This window comes from Numida meleagris, chromosome 14, assembly GCF_002078875.1.
Source record: "Numida meleagris isolate 19003 breed g44 Domestic line chromosome 14, NumMel1.0, whole genome shotgun sequence".
NCBI lineage: Eukaryota > Metazoa > Chordata > Aves > Galliformes > Numididae > Numida > Numida meleagris.
The window spans coordinates 11,157,569-11,178,399 of NC_034422.1; the positions used below are offsets into that span (position 1 = coordinate 11,157,569).

Here is a 20,831-nt window from a genome sequence, read left to right on the forward strand (position 1 = left end):
GTCGCAGTGAGCACACTCCGTGCTGTGGTTTTGGTGCAGGGCTTCCACCAGGGAGCAGAGGTTTCTCTTGGTGCACTGACCCTTCCTCGGCAGGGATTCTGAAAGCTAAGCCTCACAGCCACCCTACCTACGCACAGCATTTGCAGATGTCCCAAAGCCCCAATCCCAGACCTACACCAACACCAAAGCAAAGCAACCCCAAGCACGTTCCTTACCACGCTACTTCATCGTCTCAACCTTACACGCCTCCCTCCTCAAACACAGTTTGACGAAGCTATGTTTTCATTCTAAGCAGAATGCAACAACAGCGGGTGCTTACTACATCTCTCCTGCATGAGGTCTGACTTCCAGCATTCAAGACGAGAGCAGAGAGGTTTTATTTCAGGGCAGCGGGGGTGGCTGATTGCCTTTTTAATACGTTCCTCGTTTTTGTCTTCTGTGATTTGAAGGCACGTTTGTTTGTGGAAGAAAACCCAAACGTGAATCCCAGAAGAGTTACGAACCTTCAAGTATTCCTGAAATATTGTTTGTTAAGCGCTTATCAGATCCATTACACAACAGAGCAGTAAAAATGACACTCTCGGGAGGAGCACGCGTGGCGTTTTGACAGCTTTACATAACGCAGTTGTCCCAAATATACACTAATAAATACCAAAGCAGAGCTTAGTGTGTGCAGGGGGGGGGAAAGGCAACGTGCACAGACAATTGCATTTGTGTATCGTTCATCTACAGCAATACCTTAAACTAGAGGCAAACAGGAGAGGCACCGCTCCGGGATGTCACTGTGAACCAGTGCTCCCAGGGCTGCTGCTCCCCGCAGGGTTTGGTGTCTCCTGCAATGTCCCCCATCCATGCTGACCAGCCAGGGCCCCAGGAGAAAGGTACACGCACCCTCCCTTCCAGAAGAAGCATCGTAAATTCATTTTTACTGGCTCTCTACAATGTACAGCCACTACCAGGGCTTTGAAGGTTGGCTTAAGGCCGCGTAACCAAACGAGAAGATGTTTGCTGCACGCAATACTGCTTAAAACCCTTCGTGCCTCTATGGGAAACGGTCAGCTACTTTTAATTGCATAAGAAATAGTATCCGCTAGGGTTTTTGTACGATGTGAAGAGCTGGTTTACAGGGAGGTTTTCCAAAGGATCCAGCTGCGTGCCTGCTTGTCGAGCTGTGCCCTACCTGACTGGTTGTTCCTCATGCGGATGGCTTTCGCCTTGGCCAGCTCCAGCGCCGTGACCCAGCGCTGCCTCTCCACTTCCGAGCTGGCCTTCAGGTGGTACGTCCTGCCCCCGTTGGACAGCACGATGTTGCACGAGTCCTCGGTGTCGATGTGAGCCGTCGACAGGTTGATGGTGCCACGGCACGTGTGGGCCATCTCCGCCTGCGTCCTGCAAGGGAACAGAGCACAGGGAGGTGTAAGGGATGAAAGGTAACGGCCTCAAGTTGTGCAAGGTTCAGGTAATATATTAGGAAAAATTTCTTCTATGGAAGGCAATAATGCATTGGCACAGGCTGCCCAGGGGGGTGGTGGGGTCACTGTCCCTGGAGGAGTTGAAGGAATGTGGAGATGTGGCACTGAGGGACATGGTCGGTGGGCATGGTGGGGGTGGGCTGGGGTTGGACTTGATCTTAAGATCAAGGTCTTTTCCAGCCTTAATGATTTTATGATTCATTGATACTAAATCCCTTTGCACCCACCTGTGGTGGCCAACACGCTCCTGTGTTCCCCCAACCACACACCACTGGTATTTCTCATTGGCACTGCAGCTCTTCTCCTTCCTCTTAATACCCCAGCTCCAATACTTCTGCCTCTCTCTCTCCTATCCCTTCAGCCATTCTCTTATGTGCAAGTTAGATAAGATCTTGCATGCAAAAATACTCATTTGTAAAGCAAATGAGCACGGTGCAATTCTTCCTTAGCTGTTAGAACACCTTTACAGCTGGAAGGACTGCTGCACACTTCAGTGGGCTAACTCAGCCGAGCATCAGCAGCAGGAGGCTGTGCTGGGGCTGAACTCACCAAGAATCAATGCTCATTTACCCCAGCCCAACAAAGCAAAGAGAAGCAGGTATGCTGCTACCATTGTACATAAGTGGCAGAACTCCTGGTTAGGACAAACCTTTCTCCAGATCCATACCAGGGATCAGGCTTCTCGTTCACCCCTCTGCAGCAGGCACAGCCCATGCCCACCCACAGCAGCACCTCCAAGCTGCATGGGAAGGGGCTGAGAATTGTGCCCACAAGAACCCAGTGAGGTTCAACAAGGCCAAGTGTAAGGAGCTGCACCTGGGTCAGGGCAGTCCCAGGTACGTGTACAGACTGGGAGAACTCCTTGACAGCAGCCCTGCCGAGTGGATGTGCAAAGACTGGATGTGTCCAAGGCACTCGGGCACAAAGATAAATTCCTAAGTAGTCCCGAAACAGCTTCCACACCCACTGCAGCATTTACAGCTGCCTAAAATAGCCCTGCAAGCACTCAGCCCAATAGTCCCACCAGCTTCCCACCACCCCGCGGTGCCAGCACAGGGCAGGGTGAGCTGCTGCCAGCTCCTGCCCAGGGCTGCCTGCACTTAGCTGGGGCTGCAGACACCACGACCCTGTCCCCCATCCCCTCGCACAGCCCATGGGGTTGAGCAGCAGCTGACAGCCAGGTCCTGTGCTCAGGAGCAAATCAGCGTGTTTTCTTGCACCCTGACACAGTGCCCAGCGTGTGCACCATTTTCACCCACATAGATAAGCCCGGTCCCAGAGCACTTTCTGAAATCCCACTAAGTCTGTGGGATCAGGCTGGGGAAAGGAATGGGAGCAGAACAGCAGGACAAAAGCCTCGTGTAGTTCCAGATGGCTCTCATCTGAATCACTCCCAGAGTCCTCTTCCCCATATAGAAAGACCTGTTGGAATTGAGTAGATGTCACACAATAATTAGAAGGATTCTTCTAATATTTCAGCAGAACACATTGCTAGGCAGTTGCTCACTGAATTGCAACAGGAATTGGTTGGAATTTCTTTCCACAGGAACGGCTCCATTATCCCCCCCAGGCCAGTGGCACTGTCCTTCCTCAGGAATGTCCTCAGAGTTTGTCACTGGCAGCTTTAACTCCTGAGGACAGCGGCATGGCAAAAGTACTCAGAGGTTTCACTTATCAGGAGGTGAGCATCCCAACACCGCTGCCAAAGGAACACCACTGGGGGAGATGGCAAACACAATAAAAGGCAAAGGCAGTGCTCCTCAAGCACCCAGGTGCTTGAAAAGAAGCCAGGCACAGCCTTCCCAGAGCAATGGATCATCCTCACCTGACTTGAAGCACCCAGCCAGGCAGATGGCTTTGCTGCTCCCTACAGGGCAATGCCACATCTCTTCTATCACTGACCTTCTACACGCAGAATCCTCCCTGTCTTCATCCACCTTCATGCTCTATCAGCATGTCCATTTATTCCTCTCTCCCACGCTCACAAGTTCCCTCCACCCACATCAGCAGCCATTGCCTTTCTGCCCAGACCCTCTCACTCCCAAGTCCTCCTCCACGGATGAAGTGAAGCGATTGCTGGCCGTGACTTCTCAACAATTTTAACTCAAGTCGCATCTCTCAAGCTGGGAGCAGAGCAACCCATCAACTGCCGAGCAGCAGAAACACCCCCAAAGGCACACAGCCCCAGCTCACCAACGGCATGATGGGCACAAGGCATCCCCACCAGGGCTGGGAGCATCTCCCCTATTCCCAGATGGTTCAAAGCAGTTTTCCAGCTGCTTCCTTCTCTGTGACCTCCTGCATGGCTGTAACCACACCGCGTCACCAAGGCAGGGAGCTGTATCCCAATGTGCTCCACAGGCAGCATCAGTAAGAGCCACCCTGCATCACCAGCAACAGCATCCCCAGGGCTTTTCTCACCTACTCAGCCCCAGCACTGCTTTGCAGGATGGATTCAACCCAGCACCACGTCCAGGCTCCCCATGCAGACAGAAGCCCTGCAGGAAGGAAAGCTCCCTGGCATCTCCTAAGTGTGAAGTTCAAACCCAGCATTGCAGTGTGGCAATGTTTGTTTGCAGGAGGGGTGATCTGGCTCAAGACAAAGCCAAGCACTGATATTCATTGCCAGAGTCATTCACCTCATGATGCAGCAGGTACTGGCATTCTCCCAGGAGGGATTACTTTTCACTTTGAGAAAACAGCTAAAATGATTTTCTCTTACACAGAAAACAAAGGTCTCCAAGGTGACTTCACCAAATTAAGTCCCATGATGCAGCCCTCCTCTCCCACCCAAGAAAAGCATTTCGGTACAGGATTTTGTTCTTCAAGCTACCTCACCTCTCAGTGCCAATCTGCGTGGGAAATCAATTGCCATCACTCAGCACCCACAGCACAAGGCAGGCACCTGACCCAGCTCCCAGCCAACAAGCCATTTCCTCTGTCCTCGTGCAGAAAATACGAGGTGCCCTTCAGAAGCACTCGTGTTCAGCTGGATCTGCTTATTCACCGCCAGCAGCTCAACGATTGCATAACGTGATCCGGGGCAGATTTTCCGATTCTCAACTTTCTGCAATAATCTGAGAGCTGCACATATGGGAAAACACGTGGGCAGGCTGCAAGAAGCTGAACAGAGGTTCAAGACGAGCAGGGGCTGCGCAGAGGTGGACACTGCTGGGTGCTGGGACTTTCTGCTGCTCCCTCACAAAGCCCCTATAGAATTCAGGGATGTAAAATCAGAGCTGTGCATGGTGTGCAGGGATATACAGCAGATGAGCAGAGAAGCTGTTAAGGTTACTTTAATACCACAGATCTAAATACATAGAGCTTGACAAGACAACTCAGCACTTCTGGCTACGCAGAGAGATCTTCCATGTAAAACACCCGGAGTCTGATTCTCAGCATCTCCTATCTCACAGCCTGGTAGATGAGGCACAACAGAAAAGAACAGCAGATTGTGATTTAAAGACCTCCTTGCTAGTTCTGGAGGAATATCCAAGCCACACCCAGCGCTCCACTGTGCTTTCTCTCCATGCAAGAGAAAGATGCTCCCACTTACGCAATGGCTGAATTTCGTTACTGTATAATAAGAGCTCAGAAGACAGATTTATCAACAGAGTAACGGCCAAGAAAAAAAACCACAAAAGGAGAAAGTGTTTCACCTACTAGCTCTGCAGCTTGGGTTCGGTGACATCACAGCTTTATACATGACAGCCAAAGCTTTTGCTTAAATGCTGGCAAGATGCTGCTGTGCTCCGCGACTCCCACGGCGCAGCTCTGCGGGGCGTTAATGGGAGGCAGCAAGCAGAGCAAGCACCGGGCCACGCTCTGCCCCAGGTACTGCATGGTTAGAGCAAGCAAGGATGACGGATGCTTGGGGCTAAGCTGCTCCGTGCCGGGGCCATCACTGCCATCCTCTGAAAATTCAGCCCCTTGAAACCACGCAAGCCACCCTGGTTTAGGAAGGAGTGAGTGCCCTCCCAACCCAAGCTGCACGTGCATGCAGGCGGCACTGCAACCGCTTCCCAAGAAGCTACAGACAGGGTAAATGTCAGGGAAAGTCCTAACTGGAAGGGGCTCCTGCAGCGTTGCACGACCTGCAGCGGGACGCCTGCTGCGTTGCTCTGCTGATTCCCTCCCCTGAGCAGGGCTGAGCACCACCTCGTCCCCTCACAGCTCGGCTTCTCCCTCCCCCCAGCTCCGGCAGGTTGCAGCACACACGTCGTCCCAGCGGCCGCAGCCTGACCACGGGGTCAGGGCGAGCCTCTGAACTGCTGAGGCTGCAGACGTGCTGCGGTTCAGCTGAGCTCAGCGGGTACAGAGCACGTAGGGGCCTCATCATGTTACATTCAGCCTCACACTGGCGAGTTACTTCTTCAAACTGGGTTATCCACAGTGAGAGGCTATGCAAACACTGACCTGAGGCTTCTTCACCAAGCTGGAAGGGCCACTACTGCCCGCTCCCACGTTCCTGGCACCTCTCTGTATTGCTAAGCATCATCACAGACAGATCCAAACCCAAGTTAAGGCACACCCGTGGCAATGACCTCCGCAACACGCTCACCCTGTCCTCCAGGAGATTGCTCCTCTGTCAGCTCAAAACCATTTGCCTGCTGTAAGCCTGGGCAACCAACACACCCAGCCCTGCATCCTGAACACTGCATTCCCCTTCCATCGCTCTCACGGCCTTTGGGTCACCCCAAAGCGGGGAGGAGACCCCCACAGATCACCATAACCCATTTGTTAACTGGAGTTCACCTCTTGGCGGGTTCCTCGTTATTTAACCCACTCAGACTCTGTTTTTTCAGCGTGCAGACAAGCGCTGGGCTCAACTATTATTCCCACTGGGACAGAAACCTGGAAAAGAAATGCAGTTAGTGGTGCAGGACAGCCCCGCAGCCTGCTCCCCTCAGCCTGCAGGAGACTTTTGGGCAGATGGCTGAGGTCACACTGAGATTAGCAGCTCCGGGATACTGCCAACGTCCATCGTGTTTTGAAAGCAGAAAATGAGAACAGCACAACTCTTCCAGAGGGAACCATGAGACTTGGCACATACTTGGGAAGAACTTCCCAAGCAGAAGGAAATGAAGAGCACGTCACTGAGCACAGTTCTGTTAGCAGCCACAGGTCGGATCAGGGCTTACCAAGCTGAGCCTCGGCCAAGCCTTCTGCTGGCACTTCTGGAGCGTTTCCCCTGAAAGCAGGAAGTAAATCCGGGTGTGGAAGACCCAAAGCAGAAGCATGTATCTCTGTAGCTGGGAGAAGCAGAGGCCAAGCCATCGCCGGGGCCAGGGCCACGCAGCCAAGCAGGGGCAGGACCAGCTGCTGGTGGCTTCTTGTGACTCGAGAGGAGGAAAAGGAGCAAACCCAAGCGCTTCCAAAAAGCGTTCAGGCATTCATTCATAAATCCGAGCAGGAATAAATCTCGCCCCTTCTCAAAGTCCCACCTGGGGAGGGAGGGAGGGAGAGGAGCGAACCCCCAGGGAGAGCAAAAGCTCGCACTGGAACTTGCTCCAGAAGATGCCTGGTGTTTAATTGCCTGAACAAAAAGCCATATGCAGAAGACACTGCTTCCATTATTAACCTGGAGAACATTTTTAGCTGAAGGATTTTTATTTATTTTTTTTTTTAAGCGAGAGAAATGAAGGAACAGCAGAAATCCCACATGTATGCCCCAGGGATACCAGCAGGCACCGTGCAGCTGGAAGCCCAGAACACACCGGCGTGACCTCACACTCCCACAGCTGATGTTAGCAGATACCAGCACAGACACCAAACCCCTCAGCATTCTCACCCTCCCTCAGCTCAAGGAAGAAGGATTTTTACGACCACTCAATTCCAGAGCAAAGGGCCCAAGAGAATGCCTGCCCCTGGCCAGGAGGAGCTTCCCCATCTCGCAGGGCAAGTGATGTGCACGCCCAGCACAGCACGAGCTCGCTCAGTACATCTCATACAAACTGCAAGCTCCGCATCACAAACAGCTGAGATTTTTTTTTTTCCCCTTCCTCTTTTTCTTTTCACCAAACCTACCACATTTGCAAACAAAACCCAAACAAGCATATGGCAAGCGTTGGACTCTGATTCCTGCAAAAAGGCTCCGTTTGCTTCCATTTAATCCGCAACTGGCTGCAGTCGGGATGGGGTCAGATTAGTGACAATCAGGTTTCAGGGGAAAAAAAAAAAAAAAACACAAATCCAGGCTGCTGTCCCAGAGCACTGCTGTGTCACAGCAGCGGGCTGCAGACATCAGCCAGCAGTGCTGACGAGGTTGGATCTGCACAGCCTGAAACCTCTCCTTCACACAGAGGGGTGCAGGGACAGCTCCAGTATTTGCACGCTCCAGTTTGTTTGCAGCACCCACTGCTGTGCAGAGAAATCCCTCGCGAGGAAGCACACGCAAGAACACTTGTCTGCTCTGCATCATTTATAAACAGGAGTTGTCTCTCCTCGCAGCATCTTCTTCCCAACAGGAGGAAAGACACAGGGGGGCTTGGGGAGGTGATTTGTCATGGTGACATCCTCAGCCACAGCCTGAGAACAGGACAAGGCACCGCATCCATCACCGACACGGCACACAGGCTGGAGGCAGAACCTCAGCAGTGCATTCTGCCTGTGTCAGCACTGCCAGGCCCACGGCCTCTTCCACACCACCAGCGAACCTTGGAATGCATGCAGATCTAATGGATGGGGAGAGCAAGGGAAAGGCAGCCAAGCTGGCATGCCTCTGAAGACCCAAGCTGCCCAGAGAGCTGCGTGCCCCATCCCCGGCAGCGCTCAGGGCCAGGCTGGATGGGGGCAACCAGCCCCACGGCACGGCTTGGGGGGCTGTAAGGTCCCTTCCAACCCAACCACCCTGTGATTCTATGATAAATAAACGCAAACAACTCCCAGCTCCTTCCAGCACAAAGCTCCTTCCCCCACGAGAGGGACGTTCTGCTTCCCCAGGGCTCCCACCCCAAATGGAAAGATGCTCTGGAAGCAATCTATCCCCACGTGCACTCTTCAGGACTACCACCTGTAACACACGTACCGCTCTGGGGTAGGCACCGTGCAGATATTCTGCCAAGAATCTGCAGGGGCGGCCAGTGGGGAAAAAAAAAAAACACAGGGAGCCAACACTCAGAAAAGAAAAGGAGGAGCCGAGTGGCATTGGGGTTACAGTGAGCTCCAGCTCCTCCCTCCAAGCCGTGCTATCTCCATTTGACTGCTGGTGACACCGGCGGTGGCTGCAGCTGATAAGGGCATCACTGTCACAGCAGGCTTGCAGGGTGCCATCCCCTTGCTCTGTATGGGAAGGCACTCTGTGCTGCCATGACTGAATCTGAGCAGCTCACGGGGCCCTTAAACGTTATGGGTCCGGGGCAATGTGCACAGCGAGGTTTTAATTCATAGTGCTTTAAATCCTCCTCCGCCCAAGAAAGGGCTCCGACAACACCTCTGGAATAGGCCACAGCATTGCTGCTCTCCTTCCCACCAGGTTCTTCCCAGTCAGGAGGATCTCACCCCTATATCCCAAACCCTGTTTTAGGAATGGGTTCCAGTAACTACAACGCTTAAACAGAAGCGGCAAACTGCAGCCCCCGTGCACAGCCCACACTCCGCAGCCCAGCAGAGTGGGTGAAAGCAGCCCACAAAGGCTGAGCTTTCAGAGGGCAGTGCTAGGAACCCCCTCACCCCTTCTAAAAATGCCAAATCGTCCCAGTCAACCATTTTTTTCTAAGCAAAGATGCTGAAGATCTAAAGAAAAAAAAAAAACAATCAAGATTTGTGGGTGGTACTGCCACTAAGTATATTGCCTCAGTTAAACATTTATGGAAGGTCTGGTCCAGACCCTGTCACTTGGGCAGGAGTAATCTTACACTGCAAACGGCCAGACGCATGAATTCCACGTCTGGTGGCTCCGTTTTAAGCAAGAATGAACAAATTACCATACACGAGGTTAATTTGACAAACGCTCTTATTGCACAAGAACGCTGACATAAATGCAACCCAGCAGACGTGAGCCTCAGGCAGTCATTGTGCTTGTTGCTGCCGCAGCCTTGAAGTTTGCACTGGCCTTTTGGCCCTTGGAAATGGTGTTAAATGATCAGGATAAAGCCACAGTCATCTCCTGTTTGCATTTTCTCACCACCACGTCCGAGAGCGTAAGCGTGCACAGGGCACAGAACAGCCAACAGCAGACAGACATTGTCTTCTTATCCCACTGATGTGCATCCATAACGATATTCAGATTGCTAAGGACGCCCCTGGGTTTTCAGATTACGGAGGTCTGGGATGTGTTTGAGCACAAGTCTCATCCAGTCTTGCTCAGACCTAACGTGGACAGAAGAGCTTCTTCACAAGAACTCTTCTCCTGCTGCGAGCATCTCCCCGTACGCAAGATGCAGTCAGTGTTCATGCTTCCAGTACCAAACAGATTTCCTTCGGAAATGCTGCGAATGAATTACGGCCCGCAACCTCCGACACCGAAGATCATTCTAAAGTCAGCACTTTTCTTTTTGCCAGCTTTGAAACAACGCTAACATCACAGTGAGGCATTTCTCTCCGGATACAATATTTCTTCTAGATGCACGCCTGACCAGGAGAGGCGAACCGGACACAAAACCCACACCGCCTGGCTAAAAGGCCAAGCTAGATCCCAGCATTTAAAACCAAACCACACAGCCTGACCAGCAGAGCTCCTGGGCTCAGCTCACTTCCAGGACGTTGGGCAGCTGGCACAAAGCTGCTGCCTGAGCTTTGCCACAAGCTCAAGAACGGAGATACGTACGTAAGTTATTTCCATGATCTCCGCTATGATCTCTGCAGGACGGTCAGATTTACAGGCTCAGCCCTGCATCCTCTGGGACACGCTCCTGGGAAGCACAGAGGTCTGCAGTTCAGTGAACAGCATTTTTTTTTTCCATAGAACTGATGAAACAAAGAAAACGCAAGCAAGAATTTAAACCATGGCTGCAATGGGAGTGCCTGGGGCAGTGTAACGCGATGTGAGATCTTTCCCATTCCTTATGACACTACCCAAAAAATAAAAAAATAAAAAAAAATTGGCAGCTGGCTTTTCAGCCGCTAGAGAGGCCAAGAGCTTTTTTAAAATAGAAATGAGGAGTTAACTGCTTACTGGCCCGTGATTCAGCCTGGCAGATCCAAGAGATCTGGCAGATCTTGGACCCTGCAGATGCCCAGGTGACCTTGCCCAGCCGATCTCAATGGCTTCCCTTGCAACACCAAGTGCCCCAAACATGTCTTTCAGCATCCGTGTCTTGAGACTCCTTCCTCAAGTCCCACTGGCATCAGTTTCCATCAAGGGCCCCTGCTCAGGGTCAGTCAAGGACAAAACATGGGAGGAAAAGGTCCCATGGTTAGAGCAAGGCGTTAACTGATCCATGACAGAGCACCAAAATAAAGAGCACCGAGCGAGACCCATAGTCCCCCTCCGTCCCCACGCAGGAATACACAGCCACACAGCATGCACAGGTCACACATGCCTTCAGAAATTCATCCTGGGATCTGAGTCACGCCATACTCCGCATGGGGATCAGTGCTGGCAGGCAGTATATCTGCTGCAAAAATCCTACGCATATTGATCGTGGTTAGCAGGAACAGAAAAGTTAAATGTGAGGCCAAGAGGGAAGGCAAAGCCAACCTCCTTCACAAGGAACTGCCCTCACCTAGAAGAGGGCGAGTTAGAGCTTTACGTGAGTTTCCTAATTGCTCAAACCAGACTTTCAGCATTACTTTAGCACACTGTGTCACAAGAAACCCCTTGAAGCAATAAGATGCTTAGGGGGTTTTTATGTGCAATTCTTACAGCTGCTTCAGCAGAGCCTGAGATCTGCTGCCTGCTCCCAGCTCCCTGCTGGGTGCTCACCTGGAGGCGTTCAAGAGCAGTGGAGATGTGGCACTGAGGGATGCAGTCAGTGGGGACGGGTTGGGGATCTTCAAGGTCTTTTCCAACCTTAAGGACTCCATGATTCTAAGTCTGCCCTGCACCTAGGGGATGAGCTCTATGAGTGGGATACTTACTCTTCCTAATTAGGACAGTTCCAAGCGGCCAAAGCAAGCAAAGCACTACTGTGCACAGGGGCAGCGACCCGCTCACTTTGCCAATGCAGAAAAAAAACAAAAGCAAAAATAGGAAAAGTAGAAAGCTACCTGCCACGTGCACTGACTGACGCTGGCATATCGATGGAAGCTCCTCCAGTATGTGATGAGATTACTAACAGTTACAGCACTGAAAACAGATGCTGGCAAGCAGAGCTCAGCACTGGAAGGAAATCACACTCTCCAGTTCTAACAAAAGAAGCCTACCTAGCACCACGGGTGTTTTGAATATGGGAAAACACCCCACAAAAACCCCAGTTCCTGCAGGAGGTTGAAGTATTCCCCTGCTGCATGTGTTGGTGTGGAGGAGCTGGTCCTCCAGGCTCTGGAGGACTGTGGGTGGAAGAACACCTGGAGTCACGGCGACAAGGAGGCGGCTTCGTGCTGCTGGGAGACACGGATCTCAAGGGCAAAAGAAACGCTGGAACATGCACCAGAAGGAGTGCTGCTGCAGGAAACCTTCCCACAGTCCCAGAACAGCACACTGAGAAATACACGCTGGTAAAAAAGCAGCACAATGCTCTTTTTCCCCCCCCAAGTAAGGGAGCTAGATTACCTGAAGACAAGCGAAGAGAAAACCAAGCTGTCAGGACCGCAATGCTTGCACGCAGGAGCAGATTCTTTTTATAGAGACCTGGCACAGCAGAAACATCCCTCTTGAGGTTTTATTAAAGATATAAAAGGTGCACTTAGCACTAAGCAGCACGACGTGCCCTCACTCATTTCAATCACACAAGCACACTGAAGCCGGATGGCGACGTTAAGCATTTCTGCCAGGTTTTCACCCTTCAGGCTATAAACTCTCCTTTAATACATCACACGTTACCACAGCCCTGCTCTCTTTGCTCTCCTACAAAGCCAACAGAACTCTCCGTGTTTTCTCCCATTAGCAACTAAAGCAACATCATTTAGGGCAGAAGATGGCTTTGGAAGACCGAGCAGCTCTCAGCGGTGGGGTCCTGCACTTCCCATCCTTCTCCTTCCACCAAAGCCTCGCTCAGCAGCTGTCAGCCACAGATGCCAGCTCCAGCAGCACAAAGCCTGACCAACAAAACCCCCTCTCGGTGTTTTGTTTGGGCACAGAGCACGTTTGAAGGCTGTTCCTGCTGGCAGGGTGTAGGCTTGCCGTAACACCTCCACGGGGTGCGATAGCACTCGGCGAGGTGTGCATGAGATCAGCAGCGCAGACAAACCAGCAGGTCCATAAATAAACCCCAACCCTAAGCTAGAAATACACCTGACGGTAACAACGGAGCTTACTTGCACAACACAGGGGACACTGCAGCTGACAACAGCTCCAGCTCCTGTGGCAGCAGCCAGGAGAGCCCAGCTGCGCGCTCCCAGGGCCGCCTGCTTCGCTGCAGATGTGCCACCACCGTCCTGCAGCATTCACAGGGATTGCTTTCCACAGCTCTCAGTGCCCCACTGCCAGCCGGCACTGACCGTGGAACTGAGCTCATACAACCAGATCGTGCCGAAGATTTTCCTCCTGCTCCCATCAAACACAGCCCACGCGTCATTACACCCCTTTACAGCTATTGTGCACTGGGAAAACAAAAGCGAAAACCTGGATGAGATGGTCTTGTTCTCATGCCACATGCTTGGAGGGAGCGACATCACAGTGGTGCTTCGCAAGGGGTGACAGGTAATGCACTAACCTGCGGTGCTCCCAAAGCAGAGAAGCCCAAAGCACTCAGCTGTAAAGGCATCTTAGGGCTGCCGATGTCCCAGCAGCTACAGGTGCAAGCACACAGGTTAAGAATGAGGCAGAGTTTCTGTCCTTCAGCTCCTGGAGTAAACCCTGCTCCTAAGGGATGCGAGCTCGGCCAGATCGACAACGCCCAGGTGTTCCAGCAGAATTCTGTATTTCTACACCCTTTAATGACATCCACAATACACCAGCAAAGCACTTTTATCACATCTAAACGACATACGTGCATTTGTACTGCCTTGTCAGCCCTCAAACACCAGACAGGAGCCCTTCTTCCCGTCTGACTTGTAACTTTAAGAGAATAAACCTGTATCGATTGAAGGAAAAAAAGCAGCAGAGCTGCAAACAGCGCACAAATCATGAGCTGCTAAGCTTGAGCTGGAGCGGTTTGATGAGCACTGCTGGTTCCCACAAAACTAAAGTCTCAGCACTATTAAAAGATCCGCTTCATAGCAGGCACAGAGCACACAGTGCAGTCATATTGCTTGAACCACACTTAAAGCAGCGGTGTCCTCGCTGATTCCCCCCCAAAGCGGCTTTTCAGGCTTACAGTGGCTCCTGCTTATTCCCCAACGCAACGCACAGAAGCGAGGCCCAGCCACCACGAGGTACATCCCTATGGGCACCCTCATCCTGCATCCCCGTGTTGTGATTGGGGCCTCACCCACAGATAGAGCAGAGCAGGAACAGCACCAGGATAGAATCATATGTTAACAGAGGTTGGGTGGCACCTCGGGATGCCTCAGGCGCAACCTGCTCTACACAGGAGCAGCCAGCTTGTGCTGCTCAGCACCCTATGGAGCCAGAGCACCACCAGGAATGCACTGCACCTCCCCAGCCTCTGTCTCTGTGCTTGGCCCCCTATCCCCAGTGAAAACCCATCTCCTGGATTTCCCATCTGGTGGTGCACTTCCTGGCACGGCAGCCTCTCCGCTCAGTTTGGACCATCCACAGACTTGCTGTGAATGCACCACTGATAAAGATGCTCCAAAGCAAACACTGGGACTAGTATTGCGTAATCTGGTGTCTATAAAAAAAAAATCACATTACATGACCAAGTACTTAACACATATCCAGCCACACAGCACTCCCAATCGATCCTTGGCAGGATACAGCTGCTGTGAACACCAAACAGCTTCAACAGGAGTCCCACAGTTTGTCTCAAGACAAAGAAAGGAAAACACAGCCCAACAATAGGAGCTGAGAGCGTGCAGCGCACGTTCAATTCAAATTACACAAGACTGAGACGATTCTGTCACCTTCTGTACCATTTCCATGAAAGATGCAGCAACCTACCAGCAGCATAAAAATAAAAGACGACTTCAGGCAAAATGGCTTTTGGTTTGAGAAGCGCCTTACCTCCTGCTGCTTTCAGAAATTACATCCCAGGAGAGGCTGAGCCAGGAGCCTGCAGCAGTCTCTCTGCAACGCAGATACACAAGCAACAAGGAAAGGAAAAACTGCTTGGACGAAGCCATGTATCAGTTTCACCTAACCACACATAATAAACCTGTAGCACTTTCTGCTCCGCGAGCTCTGCTGGGGAACACCTGAGTGGTAACACGGGAACAATAAATGGCAAGTGCAGAGCTCCCAGCATCAGTCAGAGTAAGGATCAGTGTGCACACACCTACACTCTTGGAAACAGCAACGCTTGAAGGTATCCAACCTAATGACAAAGGATGGGGCTTCTGAAGCATGCAGGCCCTACACCTGACCATGATCAGGTCAGGAGGCCCTCCAGAAAGGACTTCATGAAGTTAAGATCAACCTTTGGTTTAACTCCTAATGAGCAGCAGGCTCAGGTGGCACTGCTCACCTGCTGCACATCTTCTGCACACTGCAAGGCAGAAAGGTGCTTACTGAAGCACATGCTCTGCTCCCACATAAGATCCACTCAGAGTCAAGAGGCACTGTCCTGCTGGCAGGAGCCCTGCGAGCTGCCCTGAGCCGTGACCTTCGTGCTTTACACGCCTCCAACAAGGGCCATCGCCCTCCACAATCACAGGAGACCTGAAAAAAGAGAGGTTGTGAGCAAACACACACAGGGCAGGTGCCGGTGACGAGCAGCCCCGCTGTCACCTGGCTGCCCACAGCTCACTGCCAGCACGTGGCACCGTGCAGCCGTGCCCAGGCAGCGGGCCCTCCTCCCTGCATTAATAATGCAGCCACACCAACCCCCAAACCCAAAGTCAGGAGGTCTTCTGCATGCAGCAGCAATACACGAGCAGTAGGTGTGAAGGACAACACTTTCTGCTCTGCTCCTTATAAAGTGCTTAGCAGAAACCTTCAGCTATTAATAACAGATTTTAGGCATCACTGCTTCATGTTGAAGAAGGAAAGGCAAGGCACCGACTCCTACAGCACCGTATTTATCTTCCCATGCAGCGCAGAAACCACTCCAACCCGCTGTGCATGCCTGCACAGTGCTCTTTATCTAGAAAGACATGGAGAATTAAGCCTATTTTTAGGAAATGAAGGCCCTCCTCCACAGTCACGGTGGGGACACACATCTATTCGGTCGTGATTGCGGAGCAGAAATATCCGATCTTGAAGAGCTAGATCTAAAAGGAAAGGCCAAAAAAAAAAAAAAAAAAAGCTTGGGAAGGTTGACAGAAATGCAGAGCGGCCCAAAAGAGCGTGAAGGGAAGGGCTGCTGGATGCACACCGCCGCGCCGAGCGCGACAGCTCGTTCCTAGCACGCACACGTAAGCCAGACAACACACTTACGCTGCGCTATTTCATCGCAGCACGCGTCAAGGCTGAGCAGCACGAGCCAGGAGCCAAGGGGACGTGTTCTGCTTCCTGCTGCCAGCTGAACCGTGCCCCCGGCCCCGCCGTACCACGCTCCCAAATTGGCATTTTTAATTCTGGAGTTGATGAGTGCGGGGCCTGGTGGCTCAGCACACGCAGCCGTGTGAGTCAGCAGTGGCTGACCCAGGAGCAGCGCTGCCAGCCCCGGCTTCGGCGCGCTCTGCCCGCCCGCAGTTGTCAGACAAAGAAAAATGAAGGCATTAATTATTAAACAAGCTTCTTGATGAAAAGCAAACAAAGGTTGGTATGAAATGGATCAAGAGCTCTGCCAAGCTGTCGGAGGAACGATTAAAATAATTGAACGGTATAATGAAGAGCTGATGGGGAATCTAACACCTCCGCCAGCCCCATCCTCGAGCACACTCCAGCGCAGGCACTTCAGGACATTGGGGCACAACAACTCATGTTTCAGAGCGACTCCATCAGCAGTGGGACTGAGGGCCCTGCAAGGAGCAGAGGGCTCCGATGTCACCGTGCATTCAAGTCACCTAAAATTACTGCAGTTACCTAGCTACGGTGTAATCTATACGCAAGAAAGGTTCAGCGGTCTGACGTGCTGCGACATGGAAACAGCCCACAGGTGAGGGCAGAGCAGCCCAGCGGTGAGTTACAGTGCACTGAATGGAAAACAACTTCCAACCAGGGAGCCCTGAGCAAGCTGCCACTGCCTCCATGGAGGAAAGCTGAAGACAAACACAGCAACAAAAGCTGGAGCATTTGACACTAGAAATGGTCAAAGGGTCGCTACTCTCCCATAGGTGCCCATGCAGCTGAGCCCATAAGTATTCTCCATATGCAAAAACATCTCCAGGAACTAAAAGTGCAGCATGAGTGATGCTATCTACCATGCAATCCACCTCGAGAAAGCACTGCGGGTTGCACCCATACCCCTCAAAAACAGAGTGCACCGCTCCTCTGGTCGCCTCAAAATGCAGAGCTTACTGCAGTAAACCACTTACTTTTGCTGCAACTCCATCCAATAAAGCACGTGGGCCAGCACGCCAGATTTAAGAGCTGAGTGACTCTCTGCATGCAGCCATAATCTGGGAACAGAGGAACCTGGTGTGCAAACTGTCAGAAGCACTGCTTTGACTTGCATCGTGTCTCTGGTTACAAAGCACCCAAGATGGGATTCCTCAAAAACAGGAAAATGAACAGTGATTAACAGCAGAGCACCATATGGATAAAGCGAGCATCCTGTGAAAACAAGATGACTGGGAACAAGCATTGCAAAAGCGCTGGTTAAATACAAGCAGCTCGGAGTTACCATGCAGCCACAGGGCTGCCTTGAAAACCAGCACGTTTCCATCACCTCGAGGATGAAAAACGGGCAAGAACATTCAGCCACTCCTGTGCTTGCAGAGAGACGAGGTGTTATAAAACAGCTGTGGGGAAGTATCTCTCTCTTCACTTTACCATGTGAAGATTAAGTACAAGGAAGACGTTTCGACCCCAAGGTCCAATGCTGGCAGAGGGGCCCGCGGAGACTGTGCAGCCTCATACCTTGGGGATACTCAAAGCTCAGCAGCAAAAGGCCCTGGGTGTCCTCACAGGGCCCTGCATCATGCAGGGGGTTGGGACCAGAAGCATCTTCTGGAAGCCCCCAGCTCTTCTGCGATCCTCTCACATCAGCAGCAGTGAGCTCACTGTCCCAGCTCCCAGCTGGAGCCAGAAAACAACGTTCCCGGTTGTACTTAAGATCTTACAATGCTAACCAAGAGTTAACTGCTGGATAAACAGAGCTACACGAAGAAGCCTGTTCTTGGAAGCAGCTTTTCCAGGGAAGCAAGCTGCCGTCCCCTCCCCATTGCAGGGCAGGGCAGGCAGGACAGCTAATCTGCTCCAGGCACCAGCTCGTTCCTGCAGGAGCGCTGCCCAGCACTGAAAGGGGAGCTGAGGCTGCGAGCTGGCCAGGAGCCCTTTGCATTGCAACTATGGGCAAATTAGACACAGCATGGAATATTTTTTTCCTTCTCCGTTTGGCACTGCTTTAACACACCAAACCTGTAGAGGAGACAGCACGAAATTCGAGCTAGCTGAAAGAAGAGCAAGCTGCTGGGAGAAGGCAGCCCACATCCAGAACCTCCGTCACAAGAGCCGATGCCAATCTTTGATGAATTAATACTTACCTAAAGATACTCTCCTTGAAAACCCGTATCTGTTCAAGGTGATTAGGTTCTCCTATACACGCACACTAATTAGAGATAATGATAAATCTGCAAGTGGCAACCTGCCAGCACAGTTTGGAAAGAGAGTTTTGCTCGTTAATGAGACAATTAGCTGTGCCATGCATGAACACTGCTTCCCAACACCGACATCACCTCTGTGCTGCGGACTTACAAGTCAGCCAGAAAGCTTAGTACAAAAAATAAAACAAAATACAGCACAACCTAAAAGAGATAGTCAAGGGCAATTAAAACGTAGAAGAAGCCAAGGAACTACTCAACCTTCCAAGTGCCAGTCATTCGGAAGTAATGAGAAAGTCGTGGGTTTCCTGCAGATGAGTCTCCTGGCTGAACAGGGCCAGCAGTGCTCCAGGTGCTGTCCTGTAATTAGGTCCCAGGAAGAAAGCCAATGTGAATGAAGCTCATGCAATGTGTCCCCTGCTGTGCCCAGAGGACTAGTCCTGCCCTTTCTCAGCTGTATTTTAAATCATTCTAGCAGGGGCCTGTGAAACACAGCTGCCTTTATCAGAGTCCAAACTGCAGGCACCCTGTAGAGAGAAGAGCCCGAGGAGCTGCAGGACCAGGGGGCAGCCCGACCCTTGCATCCCTGCACTCAGGATCTGGAAGGGAAGAGGTCACTCCAAAGACCAGGGACCTCTTCCTGGTCAATGATCTTGCTGTGCAGCTCTCCAGACCCTCACCCCCTGCTAAGCTAAGCAGCGAGCAGCAGGAAATTGAAATAAGAAAAGCTTCAGTCTGCAGCTAAATCAATATGTGCAAGGAAGCCACGCGGGCAACAGGGAACAGTGTTTCAATGGAGCCGACTCGTCATGCACAAGCAGAATGAAGTTTTTACCATCTTCCTCAAGCCAGTCCTGAAAACCCAACACCTAAATCATCAAGGCAGTGCATCAAGAGAACAGTCATCCAAAATTCAAATGGCACAGGTGCCAAAAGCCACAGAGAGGACAGCACAGTGAGCTACCTGCAAGGGCACAATTTAACCTGTGCAGCCTTCGGTGGCACAAACAGAAACAGAAAATTCTAGCATGCATCTTCAGAGCTGGGATGAACACAAAGACCCAGCAGACAATGGGAGAAGTGGCTCACAGCAGCACAAGGCTTCCATAGAACTCAGGTCCGAATTCAGTCTCTTTGTCAGTCAAGCAAGCGATGGAGCAATTTCCTGACATAAAACAGGAATGAAACACACCACCTGATACCTGGCGCTTCCTTGCTGCTATCAGTCAGCTAAAAACAGTACTTAAAAAAGAAAAGCAAATGCCCGTTTCCCCTGGATTCTGCCACAAGCAAACCTAGCTGACACTGGCAGGGTCAGCACGGCCTCCTTCTAACAGAGCCAGTTTTGAAATGCATCACAGATATTCCTTCCACTTGGTTCAGAAAAACTTCCCCCCGTGCTCTGTGCTTTATTTTCATACTCCTGACCCACAGCTGCATTAACTCAGCTCTCCCTGAGCTCGATGGGGGGAAGGTTCAGAAGCTCCTGGTGCCAGATGCAGTCCTCCCAGCAACGCACCACAAACCATCGGCGGCTGCAGGTCTGCACCGGCTGCGAGCCCCTCTGCGCAACGCTGCCACAGCTTTCTTCCACTGCTCAACTCGCTTCCCTGGGTATTTTCTGTCATTTCAGCCTAAAACATACAAAAGTGCCTTAAAATAACCCTCGCTGCGCAGATCTCAAGTAATTGCTGGAGAAAGCCACTTGTTTGCTCGTGACAGACCTGGCACCGATACAAAGACAATATTCTGACGTGGTTACAAGAGGAGCGCTGAGCCTCAGCGACCGACCCAAAGGCACAGCTCTGCCCGGCCGTGTCTGGAACGCAGTCCAAGAGTGCAAGCGGGCAGGATCGCAGGGGAGGCAGCTGGGTCACGGCGGGGCAGCTGCCTCCACCGGGGCTGTCTGTAGGGAGCAGCTCCGAGTTCGGGGTTAAGCTGCAGGCGGGCAGACACGCACCACGTTACACTTACGGCCTCTGACAGCCCAGGGCTGACCTCAGGGCTCGCGTCAGGTTTCTCCTAGGAGCCGGACGGGTTTCCATCAGCTGACACCTGCCAGGAGCTGTGACCCGCGACCTGCCCGCAGCCCGGTGCCACCAGGGAGGGCAAAGCGGGGCTGAACTTGGGTCGGGAGAGAGACAGCTCCGCTCTGCCCTCGAGGAGCGCTCCTCACGCACACGAGGGTGCTTAGGAACAGATGCATTCAACTGCAAGAGGCCTCCAGACACCACCCGGCGCAACTCAGGGCTGTAAACCTCTATGGAACTCCAACCACCCGCAGAACCAGGACCCACCTTCCCAAAGGCAGCCAGCGCCGCACGCAGCGCGCTGCCGGAGCGGAACAGAGTTCGCATCGCCACGGAGACGGGACCGAGCGGGGCCCGGGCCCCTGCCCCAGCGCAGCCCCGCGGCCGCGCTCCCGCCCACCCCGAGGAGAAAGGCAGCCCCGCTGCCGGTACCTGTAGTAGCTGAGCAGCCCGTTGCTGAGCACGAACCAGCGGCGCTGGTAGCCCTTCAGGTAGTTGGTCCACTTGAAGAGCCAGCCCT

The 20,831-nt window shown here is 52.3% G+C and overlaps 1 protein-coding gene across 4 annotated transcripts in view; it reads right to left on the bottom strand.

Annotated features, from left to right (window-relative positions):
* Nucleotides 1–20,825, bottom strand: part of OSBP2 (oxysterol binding protein 2) — a 63,680-nt gene extending 42,855 nt beyond the window's left edge. Inside the window, exons 1-2 of one of the 4 annotated variants that reach the window (XM_021412462.1) lie at nucleotides 20,744–20,825; nucleotides 1,181–1,389 (exon numbers count right to left, since the gene is read on the bottom strand). In XM_021412462.1, coding sequence (XP_021268137.1) covers nucleotides 1,181–1,376 — 196 coding nt within the window. In that variant the 5' untranslated portion in view covers nucleotides 1,377–1,389; nucleotides 20,744–20,825. Of the gene's footprint in view, nucleotides 1–1,180; nucleotides 1,390–3,893; nucleotides 4,199–15,100; nucleotides 15,127–17,054; nucleotides 17,087–20,743 lie in introns of those variants that run through there. The other 3 variants (XM_021412460.1, XM_021412461.1, XM_021412463.1) reach the window with 3 other exon arrangements.